This window comes from Lactuca sativa, chromosome 9, assembly GCF_002870075.4.
Source record: "Lactuca sativa cultivar Salinas chromosome 9, Lsat_Salinas_v11, whole genome shotgun sequence".
Lineage (NCBI taxonomy): Eukaryota > Viridiplantae > Streptophyta > Magnoliopsida > Asterales > Asteraceae > Lactuca > Lactuca sativa.
In genome coordinates this window covers 213,590,663-213,612,234 of record NC_056631.2, presented here as the reverse complement: position 1 = coordinate 213,612,234, position 21,572 = coordinate 213,590,663, and the positions used below count along the sequence as shown (strand labels likewise).

Genomic DNA, 21,572 nt, shown 5'->3' with positions numbered 1-21,572 from the left:
CTCTCAGAACTCTCCCGCGTATCCATCACATACGCCACAAAACCGTTACATCCCCGCTGTAGGCATTGCCTCGCCCTAGCAGCCGAACAAAAAGCTGATCTCGAACGGGTACCCTCGCCGTACACCGTAAGAACTCCCCCACTAGGGTCTCGTATAGTCACCAACTGACGCTCGCAGTCGATGACAGCGCTGAATCGGCTCAACCAGTCCATGCCTACAATGACACAGACATCACCCATCGCAATAGGAATTAGGTCAATCGGAAATGCGACCCCGAAGATCTCTAGCACACATCCCCGAAAAACCTCCGTAGCACAAATCACCCTCTCAGCCGCAATGGAAACGCTCAAAGGCCGACTTAACGGCTCCCGACTAATGCCGATGTGCTGACTAAAAGCTAACGATACAAACGATCTACTCGCACCCGAATCAAATAATACTAGAGCAGGCATAGAGTTCACAAGGAAAGTACCTACACATATATTAACATAAGCATAACATTTCGACCTTTAATTAAATACATGAAAGATAACATACCTGCCACAACATCGGGCGCAGCGCGGACCTCCTCCGCAGTCAGCTGAAAGGCTCTCCCGCGAGCCCTCGGGGCCTCGACCTTCGCCGGTCGGGTCTCAGTAGTCCGGGTAGTAGGTGTAGCTCCCTGACGAAGTTGCGGGCACTCGGCCTTCCGATGGCCTGTCTGGTTGCAGTGAAAGCAAACCATAAACCCCTTAGGGCAATCCCTGGCAATATGTCCGTCCTTGCCACACTTGTAGCAACCACTAGCTCGACACGCCCCCTCGTGACTCTTGCCGCACTTCGCGCAAGTGCGACCCTTCGAACCTCCCATCCTCGAATCAGCGAACTTAGTCCGCTTGGCTGCCGGCTGAGACTGGGCCGGCCGTCGATCCACCTGCCGAGACTCAGCCTCCTCCCTCGCTTGAGTCTCCAACTCAATCTCGCGCTTCCTGGCGTTCGCCAGAAGCTCAGTGAAAGTACGATAGGTGGAGTTTGACACAAACTCCCGAATCTCCCTCTTCAAAACACCCAAATAGCGGCTCATTCGCGACTGCTCCGTAGATACCAGCTCGGGGCAGAACATTGCCCTCTCATGAAACTTCCGTGTGATCACTGCCACGAAATCAGTACCCTGCTTAAGGGTCAAGAACTCCTGAATCAATCGCTCCCTCTCTACCGGGGGAATGTACTCATCCCTGAACATCTCTGTAAACCTCTCCCATGTCACCGCCGAAATCTCTGCCTGAGTGAAGTTCGCTGTCACGAACTTCCACCAATCCTTCGCTCCCAGACGGAGCTGGTTCAAGGCGAACCGTACCCTCAAGTGCTCCGGGCATGAGCAAGTATAGAAACACCCCTCGATGTCGGCGATCCACCTCATAGCTGCAATCGGATCCTGCGTCCCATCAAATTCAGGGGGTTTCGTGTTGCTGAATTCCCTGAATAGTAATGAATCACCCCTTGCGGCCTGGCAGCAGCCACCGCTGCGGTAGCGGCAGCAACTACAGCTTCTGTAATTGCGGCGCACCGCTCCTCAAACTCCTCCATCAACGTGGTCTTAATAGACCCAAACATCTCCGGGATCTCAGCCCGGACCGCCGCAGCTACCTCTTCCTGAATAATCTGACGAATCTCCTCGTCACTCGCACCGCTCGAACTCGCCCCATTGCGTGTGATAACCATGATGTCTCTGAAATACAACATAAAATCATCAGAGACTCCACCAAGTACAATTGTACTCGATACGCGCCCTACCCAGTCTCCGATTTCCAGGGATTCTTATTTGAGTCTTCCACTGATCCGGTGCCTTCGATAGTACGGGCCCAATACTACCGACCACACCGTATCAGTATTCGTCCCAAATCTTCCTCCCCAAATCCCGAATAACGAGTACTCTACTTCTAGTATGCACTATTTACTTGCACGCTACCAAATATCTCATATAAGCAATCTCCCTAGACTAAGGCATCACAAAACAGGCAATTCTATTCCTATCATGTATACCTAGTCTTCTAGCATGCATAACAATTCATAATTCAGTGCATAACATAACATCGTAAGGTATTCTGGGGATCTTTACCGTTCGGACGCTGGCTGCTCGTACACACTGTTCCACCCTTGTTTTTACCGCCTTGCCCTTTATAAAATGTTACGTCCTTATCATTTTTAAGAAAAAGTTTTTCCTCAAATCCCCGGTCTGAGTTCAGTTGCACCCAAAAGTACCCCCGAATCCCTCAAACCAAGGCTCTGATACCAATTGTAACAGCTCAAATTCTCAAATAAATTTTTCGTTAAAAACAAAACATCATTATTCGACAAAAGGGTTTATTCCAAGTTTGTTTCAAAATATAGATAATAAATCTCCAGGATCTTCAACAGTGGCAGTGTGTACGTGTCACGCCGGCGCCTTTCCACGGTCATCACTAGTACCTGAAAAACATAAACACAACTAGTAAGCATAAATGCTTAGTGAGTTCCCCAGTATACGACTTACCCACATACGCCTTCCGGCCCGGACCTTTCGATCCACATAACATTGCCTTCCGGACCGGACCTTTCGGTCCACATAACATTGCCTTCCGGCCCGGATCTTTCGATCCACATAACATTGCCTTCCGGCCCGGATCTTTCGATCCACATAACATTGCCTTCCGGCCCGGATCTTTCGATCCACATAACATTGCCTTCCGGCCCGGACCTTTCGGTCCACATAATATATATCGCATATAAGCACACATCACATATAAAGCATCTACCTCTCTAGACATAGCATGAATATAACACACACGACCTTCCGGTCTAACGGTCAAACCCTTCCGGGTGAAGTATAGTGAGAAGACTCACCTCGTAGTACGCAGGCTATAACCTCTTCGAGCTACTCGCACACAATCCGCTAGTCCGCAGGTTCCCTATAATACCACAGCCCTAGTTAATGATCTTATCAAACAAGACAACTGACCCCTCTAAGATATATACAGGTCAACGGTCAATCTTGATCGGACTCGTCGAGTGCAAAGGGTAACTCGACGAGTATAGACATCCTGACACCACTCGCCGAGTCTGAAGAACGACTCGACGAGTTCCAGTAGATCTTCAAGCTACTCGTCGAGTCTGAAGAACAACTCGACGAGTCCTAGTGAACCTTCAAGCTACTCGCCGAGTCTGAAGAACAACTCGGCGAGTTCTAGTGAATCTTCAAGCTACTCGCCGAGTCTGATCATTGGACTCGGCGAGTCCTCGCCATGCAGTCAATCCGCTGCCTCCTGTATTTCGCATGATTTCGAAGTATATAGATATAGGGCTTCCTGGACTTTCACATATACTATTACAGGGGTTTTTAACACTTATAACAACAATATAATCCAACTAACCCCTAATTGGGTTTCCTAAACCCTAAACTCGCATACAACGTAAAAGTTACAGATTTCGATCCGAAGATTACCTGGAAACGTGTTCCCTGTGTCTCCAAACCTCCAGTACTCGATTCCTTTGATCACCACCTTGCTCCTCCTTGTCTAACAATCTCTTCAAGCCTTCTCAAGTCCTCTCTCTTGCTTCAGATGCTCACACACTCCCAGGGGATCTTCAACCGGCCAAAAAGACGCGACATGACGGCCATAAGATCGTTATATACGATCAGAAATGAAACGGCTAGGGTTCAGCTGAAACAGCGTCGACTCGCCGAGTCCCTTATTGGACTCGTCGAGTCCAGTCGCGCGTCTGCGACCAAGACCATGGCCCTACTCGGCGAGTCGTGCACCAACTCGCCGAGTCCCCTCCTAAATGTGCCCCAAAAATAATTTAAAGAAATACCTGAAATTCCGGGCTGTTACACATATGAGGGCATATGTATATAAACAATTAGTCTTTAAACAACTAATAAACAAAGTTAAGACACTCTAGGACATGCTAAACACCTTTTACAAGTGTTATAAGTCTCAAGGGTTGCATCTAAGTGTTGTAGGGAAAGGCTAGTGTGTTTGGGGTTCAAGGGTAAATTCCCTTGGAGTTTACGGTTTTCATGACCATTACCCAAAGAGTTTACGGCAGTCAACTCAAGGGTTTACGGTCGTAAACTCTACACTTTATGACCATTTGTTGTTTTGAAGACTACTAAGCCATTCCAAGCATTCCTACTTCATGATTAAGCCTTAGGAAGTGTTGTGTGGCATCAAAACACTCCTAAATGGAGTTTACGGTCTAAGGACCATTTCTCCATGAGTTTACTATCTTAAACTCATGAGTTTACTACCTTAAACTCATGAGTTTACTACCTTAAACTCATAAGTTTGGTATTTTGGAGGTTTTCAAGTCCTTAGCTCAATCATGGCACTAGTCTAGGTTGGATTTAGACATAAGGAACAACTATGGGACATTTATGGTACTTTTAAACACTTTTTGGGGTGTTTACGGTTTTGGGAGATCCCCAAACCTTAAACACATAAAAATGTATGATTTTGGTGCTTTTTGTGTGATAAACTCATCAAGGATGAATCTAGATAAGTCCCTAAGACATTATGAAGTATCTAGGCACCTTAACACACCATTTTGGCCCTATTTTTGGTGTTTACGGTTTTGGGACCTCCCAAAACCGTGAACACCTTTAACTTGGTGTTCTTGGGACTTTTCCTTGGTATAAACATGTATAGCTAGCTTTAAATGACTCTAGGATAGAAGTACTTACATAAGGAAGCTTGAATTGAGCCAAAAGTCCAAGAACACTTAGTATGTGTTCTTGGTGTTTTCGAAAAACTAATCAAAACACAAAAATAGATGGATTAAAGGATGTACAATCACTAGATTAATTGATATACTAACTTGAAAGGGCTAGAAACACTTACTAGATTGAAGATTTTGAATAAAAACTTGGATGATACTTGATAGAATATTTTGGAGTTTACTCTTTTGGTGTTTGGGGAGTAAACACAAGAATGACTAGTCTTGGGGAGTAAACTCATGGATAAGCATGAGTTTACGGATTTTTGGATGATTTTTCGACCCAAACTTAAAAGTTTGGCCACGAACTTCTAAGACATGAGGTGTTTGCGGTTTTTAAATTTCAAAACCCGAGACGACACTTTCTTTCACCCGTTCGTTTAAAGAATAATATTAAAAAAATCAAACGAACTTATTTTTTCCAAAAACAAGTAAAAGTGAACTTGACTTATAATATGAAGTGATTGACTGCTAGGGTTTGACCGAATGACCTTTATTTCTCTCAAATGTTCGTGTACTCGCCTATGTTTAATTTGTAATCGATTTCGAAACTAAGGCCTCGTTTGATAGACATATTTCCAAGTCCAAACAAATCTTTATGGCTTAATGGACCGAAAAGACTGTTTGATTTGCACAAAAAATGGATATTTCCTGGTAAGATATGTCTTTCCCAGAAAGCTCCAAAATTATATCTTTATGGCTGAATGGGCTGTAAGGACAATTGTGCCCCAAACCTCACCAATTTTTTCTTGGATTATTAATTTGCTTTAAATATTTTTTTTTAATTTCTATTTTATTGGATTATTATTTTTAATGGATTATTATATATTAATAAATATTATTATTATTATACTATTTATGTATTAATAAATATTATTTTATTGGATTATTAATTTCTTTTAAATATTTTTTTTTAATTTCCTTTATATGGATTAATTCTCTTTTATTAGATTATTATATTTTAATAAATATTATTTTTAATATATAATGCTTATATATTAATAAATATAACTTTATTGGATTATTAATTTGTTTTAGTTATTTTTAATTCATTTTTATTGGATTAATTCATTTTTTTTTACAACACCACCATCAGTCCATCATCCTACTTTATTGTAAAAAATCTCATCCATCTCACCATTATCAGATATAAACCGAGTTAAAAATCACACATTGAGTTATAAAAAAATTAAAATAGATAGAAAGAATAACAACATAACATCAACTTGGAAAACAATAAACTAAAAACAACTTAATCGACATTATATTTGGATTTTAATTGATTTATGTTTAATTACTTAGTATGACAATTTATATTTGGATTTTTAAATGATTATCGTGTAATTTTGATTTTATATGATAATTTGTATGTTTTTATAATTATTCAGCAATTTTATCCATTACGGTATAGAACAACAGGGTAATATGATCATTTTTTATCATTCAACAAAGTCAGTCAGATTTACAATCAAACAACATAATTTCTTTCTCAGTCAGAAAACTTTTCCATACAATATTTTTTCAAACAACACTTTGTCAGACAACAACTATCAAATGGGGCCTAAATTCCTAACAATTTCTAATTAAATTAATAACCTAAAACAGTATTAAAATGGAACGTTGAAAATTATGAGTGTTAACAAGAACAAAATGTTAATAGATTATTTTTTCTAATAATACAAAATGTTTTTGAAAGGTAGATATTCAAAAATAAAAATAATTAATTAAAAATTAAAACTGGAAATAGCAAAGTTGATGGGCCCAGGCAGGTAGACAGCCGAAGTCCACCACAGCCACCACTTGCGAGCATCCGTGGGTCCAACATATCCACGTGGCACATGTAATACGTGGCACAATCATACGATGGAAACAGATCGTATATCGTCCGCCTCTCTCGTCCACCAATTCCTAGATACGCTCTCTCTCATCCCCCCGTCTTTCTTTTGATCTTCCTGCCACGTGTCACCCCATCGCAGCCCCCTTATTTCCCCACACCAAATTTTATTTATTTTTTATTTTCTTTCTCAAAGCCCTCTCTTTCTCTCTCCATCGAACCTACGAGATTTGTCTCTGTAGATCCACGAACTAGGGTTTGTTGATATCAAGTGCTGAGTTTCGCGGCCGAATTTGGTGGAAATTTTAGATGGTGTATTGACTTCGACTTTTCCGGTGAGTTTTTCCGGTAGATCTTACCAGAAGTGGTGCTTTTTTGCTTTGTTTATATCTTATTGTTTGAAATATGTTTATGAGCTACGATTTGATGTCGTTTCAATACAGTTTGTGTTGTATACATGATGAAGAGATGGAATCGAAAGAATAAGTAGTTTTTCGTTGGGGGTCTTCATCGTTCGACTTGATAATTGCTAATTTGTTCAGTAACCTTTGTTTGATTTTCACTCGATTGGATAATAATACTGTGAGACTTAAACAATTTCTAGTCTTCAACTTTTAACAGTTTGCACCAGCACATCGTTATGTCTATATTCTTCGAACCGATGCATGTTTTGTGTGACCTAGAATGTTTGTAATAGAAGTGTTATGGAATCGATTTGTTCTTCTAATTGAGCAGATTTTAGTTCTACTTTATCTATTGAATATTCTGATTCTCATGTGTAATAATCTTTTCAGGTTGTGATTGTTGATTTGTTGAACAGAGGTACAGGGCGTTCTGTCTCTCTTATAATCACTGTTACTTTGGTTAAGTATGAAGGCGGATCAGAACTTGGGGTGCATCATCAGTACTGGATAGAGGTTGAAGGAATGTCAGACTTGTCTATTTATGAGGTACTATAGCTGATAGTGTACTTGTTATGGCTCCATTGTGTAATTTGTTACTATAGGTTATTTCCAATGCAAACTATAACATGTTTTTGTGATTTCTTACTGGAAATGATTAAGCAATTGAAGTTCTAATTAGTGCTAAGACATATGACTATGATTAGCTAAAATCTTTAACTTGTGTAACAGCTTGAAGATATTATCTGGGACGATTTTGACCGAAGTGGTGATCATATAGTGCCCCACCCTAACAAAGATGATGGTGGTGAAGATAAAAGTGAGGACGCCATCTGTAAGAAGCCTAGGCGTGATGTAACAGCGCCTCTTCAAATAAAAGAAGAAAGCAACCCTGAAACATTAAATAAAGAAACACAAATGATGGAAAAAGATTCATGGGGTGTTTTTGCTGCTTCTGGTGATGCTGACTCAGCAAAAGACATGTCTACTATACAATCTGGTGATGCTAAAATAAGTAGCAACATTACATCTGGCAGTGAGTTATGTACAGATGATGGAATCCTTAAAGATAACTCTGCTGCTGTTGGTGATAATAACTCCTACAATTACCCTCCAAGTCATAATAAGTTAACAACATTACAACCAGATCTTAACTTATTCTCAAATGATGGTGATGATAAAGAATCAAGTGATCTTTTATATTATGGTTGGCCTGATATCGGAAACTTTGATGACATGGACAGGATGTTAAGGTAAACCCTAAATCCCAAAACAATAACCAATAAAGTTCTCTTTTTTTTTTTTTTTTTTTTTTTTTTTTTTTTTATATACATTGTTATAACAAAATATAGATTTAAGAATAAAATTTCATATTTTCAGCAATTGTGATTCGTCATTTGGACTTGGTGTCACGGGGAATGACGATGAATTGGTGTGGTTTACATCTGAAGATCCAGCTGGAGGATATGAAGAACCAATGAAAATGGAGCTTAAGTTTCCATGTACAGAAACAAATACACCACCACAGAATAACGGATCTCAAGAATCTGATAATAAAAGATCAAGAATCGTGTCTGAAAGCAAAGATGAGTTTAAACCAAAAGATAATAAAGGGTACATGCAGAACACCACTTATCTGCATGATCCATCTGGCCCAATGATGAGTTGTACCAAATTTGAAAATAAGGGCCCCACGTGTTCTTCCCAAAAGGAAACTTCCAATGAATCAATGGTAAGTTATGGCGACCCTTTATTTCAAGGGACTGGTTCTGAAAATTATGGGGGATTTGAGCCTTCATTTGGTGGAAATGGAAAACAAATGGACATGATGATGATTCAGGCTTCAGGAAGTGACCTAATTCCATCTCAAAAGAAGATTGAAAGCCAAAATGATATTCGGGAATTGAAGAAAGGATCTTCAGTTGGATTAGGTTCATTAGATGTTCCAGAAGGTTCTTCAATTAGTACTGAATTGGATGAAATCTCACTAGAAGCAACAAGTTTCAGACAGCTCCAACAAGTTATGGAACAGGTGGGATAACTTTGTCTTTTTTAATACGTCCAATGTATATGATGAGGGTATTTTGGTCTTTTAATAAAAAACAAAAGAATGAAATCCCCTTTTTGTGTGGTTTTCAGTTGGATTTGAGGACTAAATTATGCATAAGGGATAGTCTGTACCGGTTAGCTAGAAGTGCAGAACAAAGACATAATAACCATGCAGGCATAAGTGGGCCCCTATTGACCGATGGAACTAACAAGTATGTTTTTCTTTCTCTATTTTCAATACAGTGTACTGTGTATGTGACTCAGGTCCTCAATCCCCATTATGTGAAAAGACGAGAATGCCCCTTCTATTTGAAAATAATTAATGTTATGTTTTTTTTTTCATGTACAGTGGCTTTATGGACATGGAAACAGACACAAATCCTATTGATCGGACAATAGCGCATTTGTTGTTTCATAGGCCTTCAGAGTCATTCAACATGCCTACAACTTCACCTCTCAAACCAAATGCAAAGGTAAATGCAACAACAAAATTAAATAAACTGAGCTAACTAAATTAAATATCTTTGAAACTAGATAAATTACACCTTTAGTCCCAAGTTTTGAATTTTGTCCCAAAAACGTCCTCTGGTTTCATTTTGATGTGGATATGGTCTACAAACAGTGAAATCTTAACTACTAACCCAAATATTTTTAAATGACCATTTTTTGCCCTTGGACCAAATATGTAATACTCATAATTCTATTATTAAACTATTTTTTATTCACAGTATTAAGATACTAAAATTAGACTTTTTTTTTGTCAGGAAAGGAGAAATGAATCAGATGACAAGGTTTCAAGCAGTCGAAAAAACTAACATGTTGTTAGGTAGGCATGGTAGATTTGAAAGCAAGTTTTAATGATGTGCAAATATAATATATAATATGTTATATAAAATCGTCCAATAGAGTCGGATATGGACTCATACACCTGTTCAATTGGTGTCCATCTTTTGTATCATCTTGTTCGTTTGACCATTGATTCTCATCATGGTGGCCCAATTTTGACCTAGAATTCATCTGTGTATATGTTCGTTGATATATATTGTTGTTTTGGATGCATATATTTTTGTTTTTTGTTTTAATGTCATAAGACAAATTTGGTGATTGAAATCTAAATCTACATGCGTCCAAAATTTGATCAATACACATGTGTGATTCGATTTTGGAACTCACCTAGCCATATTTTGATGTAACTAAAACATGTGTCCCTAATTCGTAATATCAATGAGTTGAGTGGATCATTGTATTTCCATTGTATTTAAATCCGTGTTGATATCTTTCAAATATTTGTTGCATATAATATAACTAGGAGTTGCTATAAAGTTGAAATATTATGTTAAACTAGGTTCCTCTAAGGTTGTGTTTGGGTGATTAAAGGCTAAAAGTTAGCTGCGAAAAACTAGCCTTTGTTAGGTGGTAGTTAATAAGTCAGCCAATGTAATAGTATTGGTAAAAGTTAGTTGATAAGTTTGATGATATATGTAAAATGCTATGGAAAAAAACATTTGGCTATATAATTTACCTTGTATTTTTTCATTTTAAGCTACTTTAATAACAAAGAGTTTCCAATAATTTTTTGTTTAAAAGACATTCTTTACATTCCAATCATATTTGCATTATTATTACAATTTTTTGAATCTCATGGTTTGACTCTCTGAGTGTTAACATAAGTAAATCTTGAATCTCCAAATTATTCGGATATTGATAATTTTAATTAACAATATTGAAAATCATATTTGTTGAGTCTTTCCTTTGAATATAGTTATGAGAGTAATACCGTCATTATCACACATATTTGTAGCGGTGTCAAAAAAACCCGAACCCGATTAACCCGATCCGACCTGAACCTAAATAAGGTACTTAGGGTCGGGTTTAATATGGTCAAAATTCTAAATCGGATGATTCGGGTTAACCCGACATACTTGAATTGCATTTAGGGTCAGATTTATAGTTGATTTTTTTAAAAAAAATCGGGTTGTGGGTTAACCCGATTAACCCGAATAAGGGACATACTTGATAAATGCCATGTTCACACAGAATAAGGGGCATACTTTATTAACCTGAACAAGTATTTCATATTTAAGTTTTTACCATGTTAATTTATAAAGTAAGTAACTAACTAATTACAAATTACTAAAATACAAAAAGTTGACATATTTGATAAATGCTATATTCACAAAGAGTTCAAAAGCTTATAAAAATTCTTTATGTATAAGTTACAGAGAGTTCAAAAGGTAAAAAAAAGTTATGTATATATAAGTTAAAGCAAGTTTATGAACCCACATTTTTTTGTTTTTAAATTCATTCTATGTACAAAGAGTTTACTTTTTAAAACGTTACATTTTAGGTTCTTATATTTGTAAGTTATTTGCTAAAATAAACAAATATTATTTTATTTCTATTTAAACCCGATTAACCCGACTAACCAAAACCTTAATAGGATCGGGTTTAAGGTCAATTTCTTTAAAAAAAACCCGATTAACCCGTCCCGTTTAACCCGAAACCCGATCGGGTTGATCCGATTAACAACCCTACATATTTGCATCTTCTCGCCGTATCTTAACATTTTGTCCAAAATTTCCACATCTTTTTTAATACTCGATATAAATGTTCAATACAACTTTAAAGATATGAATGTATCTCAAACCCAAGTGAAAATCTCTTGAGCATTAGTTGGAAGAACATGCGCAAATTGTGGTTCATGATATGTAATGCATGAATATGGTGTAAAATGGTCGGGATAACCTTTGTCTACAATATAATATTTTCCTATGAAAATAAACAAAATAAATTCACAAATAACGGTTAACACACAAATTATTAAGGAATGTCAAATTAGTTGTATGGCTTAGGGAAGTTTATAGGGGTCTGGATGGCATGAAGGAACACTCAAGACTCATTTGATAATCCTTCTCTTCTGCAACATATAAAGGCAAGGCACATGTCAATAGGCATGTGAACCGGTTTGGAACCGAAAAATAAAAAACAAATAAACCATAAACTAAGAACCAAAAATATAAATTTAACCAATAAAAAAACCTTGAAGCAAGACATGTATCTATTATCATTTTCCACACGTGGTTTGTTAAGGATTAAACACTTCTACAACTTGATAAATGATTTTAAAGAGTAATAATAAAAAAACAAATAAATAAAAATCATTTTATGTTGTTCACATGATCAGAGTGGTTGACTACGTCCACAAGCGAACACAAAATATATATTTAATTGATATTTGCCCATTAGCTTACATACATTAGGTTACACGAAGTCAAATGATATACATACCAGTAAGTTACCTAAAATCTACCTATAAAGGCCAAGCCTGAAAGACTCTGACAAGTCCATTACGCATTATAATGTCTAATCTAATATCGAAAGTCACTCACAAAAAAGGATGAATCGGTCTCCAAAACTTAGCATGGTGATATACATTGAAATGTTGAATCTTTTGTTATAATATATTATAAATATATACAAAATGCAAGTTAACTTTTCTCTCTATAAGTTACTGTAGTTAATAGTACTCTTCCTGATGCATATTGTACAATAAAGGTTGATCTATTATGCACATCTATTCATTTCTTTTGCTATTGTGCGTCGTGTGATTGAATTACAGCATTCAAAACATCTAAATTATGAAACTGGTCCCTAAACTATTTCCATTTATTGACAAACTATCCCCAAATCCAAATTATTTACCTTAAACTTGTTGAAGTTTAACCCAAACTTTTTATTGTTTATATGTTATGCAACTTTATTTACTATATATTAACAGCTATTGTGGGTTGTCACATTACTTGAAAACAATAGTTTTTTTTTTTTTTTTTTTTTTTTTTTTTTTTTTTTTTTTTTTCTTTCAATTCTGGTCTTATTTTTAACTAGGCAAAAATATTTTATGGACTTATTAATATGTTTTTTACTCTACTTTGAAAAGACATTTTTCATCCTTTTTATTTTTTAAATGTTACTTTAACCGATAAAGCTTCAGCTTTTTAAAATATAATTGGTTTATACACAACAAAAACATATAAAAACCCGCAGCAATGTGCGGGCTCATTTACTAGTTCAAGTACAAGACCTATTGACCGTCACGTTTGCATATAAATTCCAATAAATCATAAAAAGCTCCTTAACATTGAAACCTTTTAGCAACATCTCTATTTGAAATAAACTTGGATTTTACTCCGCCGCACTTGCGGCGACAATAATGTATTTAAGTAGAAGAACTCTTTCTATAGCAATATAAGTTTAGGAGGACTTAAGTTGTCAAACCAAAAAAAGTTAAGGACCAAAGCCATACATAGAAACCTAGGAGGACTAAGGTTGCCAAAACACAAAAGTCAAGGACCACATCCATGTCAAGAAAAATGCTTAAAAATAAGCATGAAAACGTAAAAATTTTATGCCGAAACGTAGATAAAGTCGGTAGATATCAGATTACATATAGTACGGGGGTAAACATGAAAGTTTAGAAATTTAAGGGGTGTAAGGTTGCGTTGACAATAATGTATTTAAGAAGTTGAACTCTTTTAAAGCCAATGGGGTGAAAGTAATATTTTATAAAGTTAAGGGGTGGTAACTAAAAAAAATAAGATTATATACAGTACAAGGTTAAATTAGAAAGTTTAAAAAATTGAAAGAGTGGAAGTGACAATATAGAAAGTTTTTTTAAAGTCGAAGCAGATAAAAGCTTAATTTTGAAAAATAGAAGGTGTAAAGTCCCATTTTACAAACTAAAAGGAAAAAGTACAAAAATAAAAAGTGAAAGGACTAAACGGTGGAAAATAAAGTCAAACATATTTAGTATCTACTATAACAAATGAAGATAATTTTACTACATATTAATTTTTAATGAGTTTTGACACTTATTATTTTGTGATACTTTTTAAATAAATAATATCCAATGTCAATTTTATTGTTTTCTTAATTTTTAAAATTAAAACAAATACTTATATACATATATATATATATATATATATATATATATATATATATATATATATATATATATATATAATATCGAATGTAATAAATATTATACTAAATTGCAATTAATATGTTTCTTTATTTTTTATTTTAAAATTTTATTTTAAAAAATACTTATTATTTATATTTTAATATTTTATTTTCTTTAATCAACCCATATAATATACAAGTTTTAGACCTAATAGATATAATATACATAAAAATACATGTATAGTCACTGTTATTATTAGTATTTAATCGTTTTAATGGTTATGACTGATATATATATATATATATATATATATATATATATATATATATATATATATATATATATATATATATATATATATATATATATATATATATATATATATATATATATATATAACACATTAAGAAAAATATCACCCTTTAAAGTTTCAAGAACCAATTTATGAGGTCCTTTTAAAATCTTATGTGAAAAAATCAATAAATTACAATAATAGTCAAGAAATAAAAGTAAAAGGTGTTTTCTGCAGTTTAATAAAACCTGAGCGTTGTTTTTGAAATATTAAATTCATTCGACGTTATTGAAAATCGCATGCCCGTAGATTAGGAGTTGGCATCAATTATAACCAAAAAAAAAAACTCAAAAATGGCGGAGTTTCGTCCAGCGAATTCAAAGCCAACGGAAAATAACGCCGAATCACGTACAAATTTGATCTCTAACATTTTCCGGCGCCGGCCGTTCTCCTTCACCTCCACCATTTGGAACGCATGTAGATGGAGGAGTGAAAATCGAGGGCGTGAGTTTCGAATTTGATACAAAATAATCTGAATTTCAAGAGAAAATTGTTGTCACTTTGGAGTTTTAGGTTATTTGGATGATATGCCTTCTGTGGGCATTATGAACAGAGTTTTCAGCAAGGTTCGGAATCTGGATGCGTACCCTAAAGTCAATGAGGATTTCTACAGCCGTACGCTTTCTGGTGGTGTTATTACCCTCGCTTCATCCTTTGCGATGCTCTTCCTGATTTTCTCGGAGTTCGGTAAAATTCCTTTGTATTATAGCGTATGATTTGCTGTTTGTTTGTAGGATAAATAAGGAATTGATTTCCCTATAATAATTCCATGTGTGATCTGATAATTCTCATTATGAATCTTTAAGTAGCTCTTAGTGATTTAATGTCCGTGTTTGGGTTCCTTTTTTGTTCGGGATAATATCAGCATGCATTTCCCATTGGTTCTCATTAACATCAATTCATCATGCGTTTATAGCATTTGATATACAGTAAAGTAAAAGTTATTTGCTCCTCTTTAACCATTATATTTTGCTACTCATAGTGTCCAAAATCGATCTTCCTTGCTATCTATAGTATATTACTTTTGGTATTTCTACAAAATGATGTTGAATTCAACATCTAAATGTTGTTGTTGGTGTCTTCTCTATTTCAGGACTATATCTTCAAACAGTTACCGATACAAAGCTTGTAGTTGATACTTCAAGAGGGGAACACCTCAAAATTAATGTAAAAATTATCGATAATTTCCAAGATTTATATCAAAACATGAACTCATAACTCACAATTCACATCTGTAAATGCAGTTTGATATCACATTCCCTGCAGTTTCATGCACACTACTCAGTCTTGATGCCATTGATATCAGTGGGGAGCAACATCTTGATATTGTATGTCATCTTTACATGTTCCCGTAGCTATTGTTTATTTGTTTTCATGGCATTTGACTACAATTTATCGCTGCAGAAACATTCTGTAATGAAGAACAGAATCGATTCTGATGGGCATATAATCCAAGTGAAATTTGACAAGATTGGTAAACCTAATATTGGGAAGCTAAAGCAGAAACATGGTGGAGATGTTCAAGATAATGAAACATACTGTGGCTCATGTTTTGGTGCAGAACAGGTATATGCCTTTGATATATAATTATATAAACTCAGAAAAATCATGCATCAAATAATTGATTCTTGTAATCTTGTTACTGTTTAACATTTCAGTCAGAAAGTGAATGTTGTAATACATGTGATGAGGTTCGTGAAGCATATAGAAGAAGAGGATGGGGATTAATGAATCCTGATTTGATTGATCAGGTTAGTGGTTTGATTCAAGATTAATATTTAATATCCAAATCTTGAATAAAAATGTTGAAAAGTTTAACATTCTTGACATTTTAGTGTAAAAGAGAAGGTTTTGTTCAAAGGATTAAAGCTGAACAAGGTGAAGGGTGCAATGTGTATGGATCTATAATTATCAACAAAGTGGCTGGAAATTTTCACTTTGTTAAAAGCTTTCATCTTGCAAATATGCATTTACCCCATGTACATGATGCCCATAGTTTTGAAGACGATAGTTATAATGTATGCTACAATCTTTTTGATCTTCCACAATTTCCTTTTTTTTTTTTGGTTTTACTTTTTAAGTGCTTATAAATTTTGCAGATAAGTCACAGGATAAATAAATTAGCTTTTGGAGACTATTATCCTGGGAAAGTAAATCCACTTGATGGGTAAGATTCTTTTCTTAATTATTGAGGGTCAAAACTGTTTGTTTTTAAATTTTGAGGGTCAAAATGGTTTCTTTTTAACCTTTCAGGGTGCGTTGGTATCAAGGAACTCCAAATGGAATATATCAGTATTTTCTCAAGGTTAGTATTCTACAATGAATCTTTATGTGAATAAATTCATGAAACAAATATAAAAAATCTTAATTAAATTTTCAGGTGGTTCCAACTGTGTACACCCCTCTTAGTGGGCGAGTTATCAAGTCAAATCAGGTATTTGATGAAATTTAATTATTTAAATTGGAAATGTATTTATGATCATTTTTTGTATTTTAAAAATTTGTGGAATTCGTATCCTACAGTTCTCTGTGACAGAACATTATAAGGCTCCACAAGTCAAACATCGAGGGCTTCCTGGAGTCTTCTTCTTCTATGACCTCTCTCCAATTAAGGTTTTTTTTTTTTTCATTTAGGTCCAATTTCTTTATTTTGGGTTACTAATTATTAAATTAATGATTTTATACTAAATGTTTTTTATCACTTGTATTTATTACAAAATTGCTTCTTCAGGTGACTTTCACAGAAAGGCATGCTTCCTTCTTACACTTCTTGACCAATCTATGCGCGATAGTAGGAGGTACATGATAATGATATATTCCTTTGACAGATTCCATTCCTTCCAAAAACATTCAATTCCATTCCTTTGACAGATTCCATTCCATAGTCCATACAATTGACACTTCTTTCCATTAACCTTTTATGAACATTTGATGTTGTGTTCAGGTATCTTCACGGTTGCAGGGATTGTAGATTCATTTATTTACCATGGTCATAAGGCTATGAAGAAGAAAAGGGAAATTGGGAAATTAGGCTAAGGGTAAAACGGTCTTTTCCACTTCAAAACCCTCACCACTTAATTTCAGGTTCGACAATCATATTCTCCTTCGGTATTGTCATTGTAATTATCTTTTTTTTTTTTTTAATTAGTCGTTTGTAATGGGTCATCTTCATGTATAGTTCATTGACATTAGGACAGTTTTAACATTATTTTTTTATTCTTTTTATTAGTGTACACAATTTTTTTTGTCTCAATATATTGAAAAAAAGAAGAAATATTGTCAAATTCTTCATAAATAGTCTTACCTTAAACTGGATCTTGAAACATTTTTCCTATATATTAAATCATTTAAATGAGAGTAAATGACTAGTTTACCCTCATATAAGGTATTTTTTTTACAATATTCATTGATTATAATGTGAGAGGAGTAGGAAGAAACATAATAGTGGGAAATAGGTAAAAGGTTGGTGTCTGAATATACTAAGCATGTTTTTTGGCTTAATCTATCAAGTCATTCTGTGAAGACTAAGTAAAAAAGAAACAATAATAATATATAGTCACCATATTAAGTTAATTAATTCGAAAAGAAACAACCTCTAAGATCTTTCGGAGGTTATCTACACTTCTCACTTCTCGTTGAGCTTGATGTTATAGTATTCCTTGCGTACATGCTAGGCCAGTTTTAGGATGACACTGTTATATATTCGAATGACACATGCATAATTAAAAGATGTGAAAAAAATAAATGAGACAAGATTTACATGGTTCCTATGATTCTGGTAATTGTTCTATGCTCACATGTAGGGGTGAGAAATTGTGCAACTGTTTCGTGTTTTTGCCTAACACAACACGACACCAAGTATTTTTTCTTAACCTAAACACAACACGACATGATAATGTGTTTTTTCTGTCAACACGAACATGACTCAATAAAAACACGATATCACGACAAAAATAACCATTTGCATAATGTCATACATAAGTTCTTGTAAAAACATTTATTTAAACACGACAAATACGAATAAAACGACAAAAAATAACATAAAACAAAATAGAATGCTACTAAATATACACGATTTTTAAACATGAACATGACACGAAACAAAAAAGAAATTCCGTGCTATTATTGTGTCGAATTTCGAACATGAACATGAACACGACATGACATTGTGTTTTTTATACATGACTCGAAAACGACACAAACACGAATTCAAAATTCTATTTCGTCACAAGTTCGTTTTGTGTTGTGTATTTTTGTCGTTCCATGTCAACTTTTACTGCCCATATTCACATTCACAGGCGAATAAGAAATTTTTATTATTGATCTCCGGTGGAGGTTTACAATTACATTAATGTTCTATTTATAGAGATAGATAGATAGAGACAAATGAAACTGTCTAAGTAATATGGGATATTGACACAATATGGCTCATTGTTTTGTATTTATTTTGTTCACAAACACCATTTCCGAAACACCCTTGATCTCCGCTAGAAGCAATTAGTCTTCCTAAACTATGTAGTTAATAGCACACTATATCGGTTAGGGGTCTCAACGATAATATAGTCGTATTAAATAGTGGTCTTGTATAGCAGTGACTAATAGCGCCACGATTCACTGCGATTCATGTAAACGCTGTAATGACATTATTACCGTAATTGCTTGCAAGTCATTGTTGGGCTACTTGACAAAAAGAAAATCAATTTTTAGGCCAACTCAGATTTTTTTAAAAAGCCCAAACCAAAAACATGATTTTTTTGTGGGCTGACCTAACTAGAAAGCAACCATTCGTTCCCCTTTTTGTATATTGTGGAGTTTTGTTTGTGAACTGGTTAATTGTAACAACAGACTAACAAGGTAATGGTAACAATAGTAGTTTAACTTTGATATTTTTGGATTGGGTTGAATTATGAACATAAATTTGTTGGTATGTTATTAATTATGAACTTAGTTATCTAACATATATGTTATCAATTATCATATTAGTATGCAATGAGTTATGACATTTAAGCTCTCTCTCTCTGTGTGTGTATATATATATATATATATATATATATATATATATATATATATATATATATATATATAGGTTCATGCGAAAACATTAATATTTTGCGAAAATGCGAAAGCAGATTTTATCTTAAAAAAATCAATCATATATACTTTAGAAATTAAATTTATTAACAATAAATTAAAGATATTAAGTTTGTATTGGAGGGTGTTAAGGTAATATAGATTTAAAGGTGTTTTTAACAACCATTTTTTTTCACGCTCTTAACCATTTTTAAATTCAAGTTTTCATAATAAAAATGTCAAAAAAAACATGTTTTACTAACATGAAACAATTTCTCATGCACCATTGATTATCATCATGTAGTTTAAAGTTTGGATGAATTTTTATCCAAAATATAAGGTTGAGGTGGAAACACCGATCTCAAACCGTGTTATCCACACCACCAAACCCCATGCACATAAAAACACAAGGATATAAAAGTAAACGACAGCTGGAAATAGGATATAAAAAGAAAATCATGTTACAATTTTTCCTATGTAATAAGTAACCGAGAGATAGAAATGTTACTTTGCTAATCCTCATTCCGTCTCCTCCAGATAACTCTTCACCCATCTTTGTCTGCAGAAACGCAAAAAGAAATCGAGAAATCAAAAGATTATCGTAACTGAATGGTCCCCTCATGATTATCGTACATAGCAAATAAGGATATGTGCTTGTAAACATTACGTACTAAGAGGGTGTTTGGCTTAGCATTTTAGAAGCCAAAAGTTCTTTTAGGAAAAGATAGAAAGCAAAAGATGTTTGACAAATGCATTTTAGAAGCTACTTTTGGATTTGGATACAAGTAAAAATGAACTTTTTGGAAAAGTCAGGAAAACCTGACTTTTTGTGACTTTTCCAAAAAGGACTTTTGCCCCCTGAAAAGCCAAGCCAAACACTCCCTAACAACATACATATTCACAACACACATAAGAAGACAGAATTAGGGCATGAAATAAAAAGTTGAGAAACACGATCCCGACTTCTGATGCAGACGAAGACAATTGGAGGTGTGCAAAGCAAAATAGATCAGTATGGTAACCGAATTCGCTACATCGCCTGAAGGCAGCGACGACGGGATGACGATGGTTGCAGCTGGCGGAGATCGGTGATGCAAACAGACGGTGGTGATGGCGGTTCTCAATCGGTTCTAAAGAGAAGCCGTCATAGAGGGTAGTGGTGGATAAGATGAATCAGGAAGTGGAAAGAGGGATTTGAGGCGGTGGTAATGACACGGGTCAATTTCATCGGAAGAGGAAAGGAGTCGTAGGGGTTGCGGATGCCAGTTCCGGTAGAGATGAATTTAGAGTTCCTGGACTGCAGAGAGCGAGGTGGGAGAAGGATAATCTGGAAGAATATAGTGAGGCGATGACCATGGTTGAGGGAGTAGAGAGAATTTGAAGAAGATAGGGGAGAGACAGTCGGTGGATAATGACCAATCTATAACCATTTGATTGTAGAGTAACGGCGGTGACAGATAAATGTGATAACACCTATCCACAAAAAATCGATACAATGTCATAAATTGTCCAGTAGATTAAAACTGATTGAGGTGGTGGAAGGATTGAGATGAGATGAGGCGGTGGGTTATACCAGATGATGTGGGACGATGACCATGGTTAACGAATTTAACCCGAGTAACAGTAGGCTGGTCAGGTACTATTCCTAAGGATTGTCCATCTTTAATTAATATATATATATATATATATATATATATATATATATATATATATATATATATATATAATTATGAATTATCATTTTAATTATGAATATTATGATTTTAATTGTATATAGTATTAAAATATTAATAATCTAATATAAAAATTCTATATAATAACCTTATAGTTCATAAATCAACAATCTTCCACTTGAAAGCTAATCAAAAAAATCAATTTTTATATATGATGGACCCTGTTATATCTAATTATGGATTTTTATATATGATGGACCCTGTTATATCTGATTATGGATCCTCAAATACACATAACAGCAACGAACTTACAATTCTTCACTCATAATAACATCATACTCTCATGTTAATTTACCATAATAACAATACATAACAAATAAAATATAATGTCTATATTGGTAACAAAATGCAAATACATCACTATTATAAGTTAATATTTGTAGCAATTGCAAAGTATGTTGTTATTGTCTGCAATTTAACCCATTATTAACAACCACGG

At 34.6% G+C, this 21,572-nt stretch overlaps 2 protein-coding genes across 3 annotated transcripts; both read left to right on the top strand.

The window, feature by feature from the left end:
- The first annotated feature begins 6,745 nt into the window (after window positions 1–6,745).
- LOC111899023 (protein LNK1) lies at window positions 6,746–10,077 on the top strand. Of its 2 annotated transcripts, none has more exons than XM_023894904.3 (7): window positions 6,746–6,903; window positions 7,389–7,518; window positions 7,702–8,222; window positions 8,350–9,001; window positions 9,109–9,230; window positions 9,368–9,491; window positions 9,783–10,077. In XM_023894904.3, the coding sequence occupies exons 2-7, from the start codon at window positions 7,495–7,497 to the stop codon at window positions 9,831–9,833; spliced, it is 1,494 nt and encodes a 497-aa protein (XP_023750672.1). In that variant the 5' UTR covers window positions 6,746–6,903; window positions 7,389–7,494; the 3' UTR covers window positions 9,834–10,077. The 2 variants fall into 2 exon arrangements, with proteins under 2 accessions (XP_023750672.1, XP_023750671.1); XM_023894903.3 differs by having other exon boundaries at window positions 6,747–6,903; window positions 7,363–7,518.
- Window positions 10,078–14,593: 4,516 nt separating this feature from the next.
- On the top strand, window positions 14,594–17,863 carry LOC111899084 (uncharacterized). The gene is made up of 12 exons (XM_023894968.3): window positions 14,594–15,017; window positions 15,424–15,497; window positions 15,575–15,658; window positions 15,735–15,896; window positions 15,989–16,081; window positions 16,166–16,348; window positions 16,430–16,497; window positions 16,584–16,635; window positions 16,711–16,764; window positions 16,854–16,943; window positions 17,062–17,128; window positions 17,275–17,863. Exons 1-12 carry the CDS (start codon window positions 14,858–14,860, stop codon window positions 17,364–17,366), a joined length of 1,179 nt encoding a protein of 392 aa, XP_023750736.1. The 5' UTR covers window positions 14,594–14,857; the 3' UTR covers window positions 17,367–17,863.
- Window positions 17,864–21,572: the final 3,709 nt, after the last annotated feature.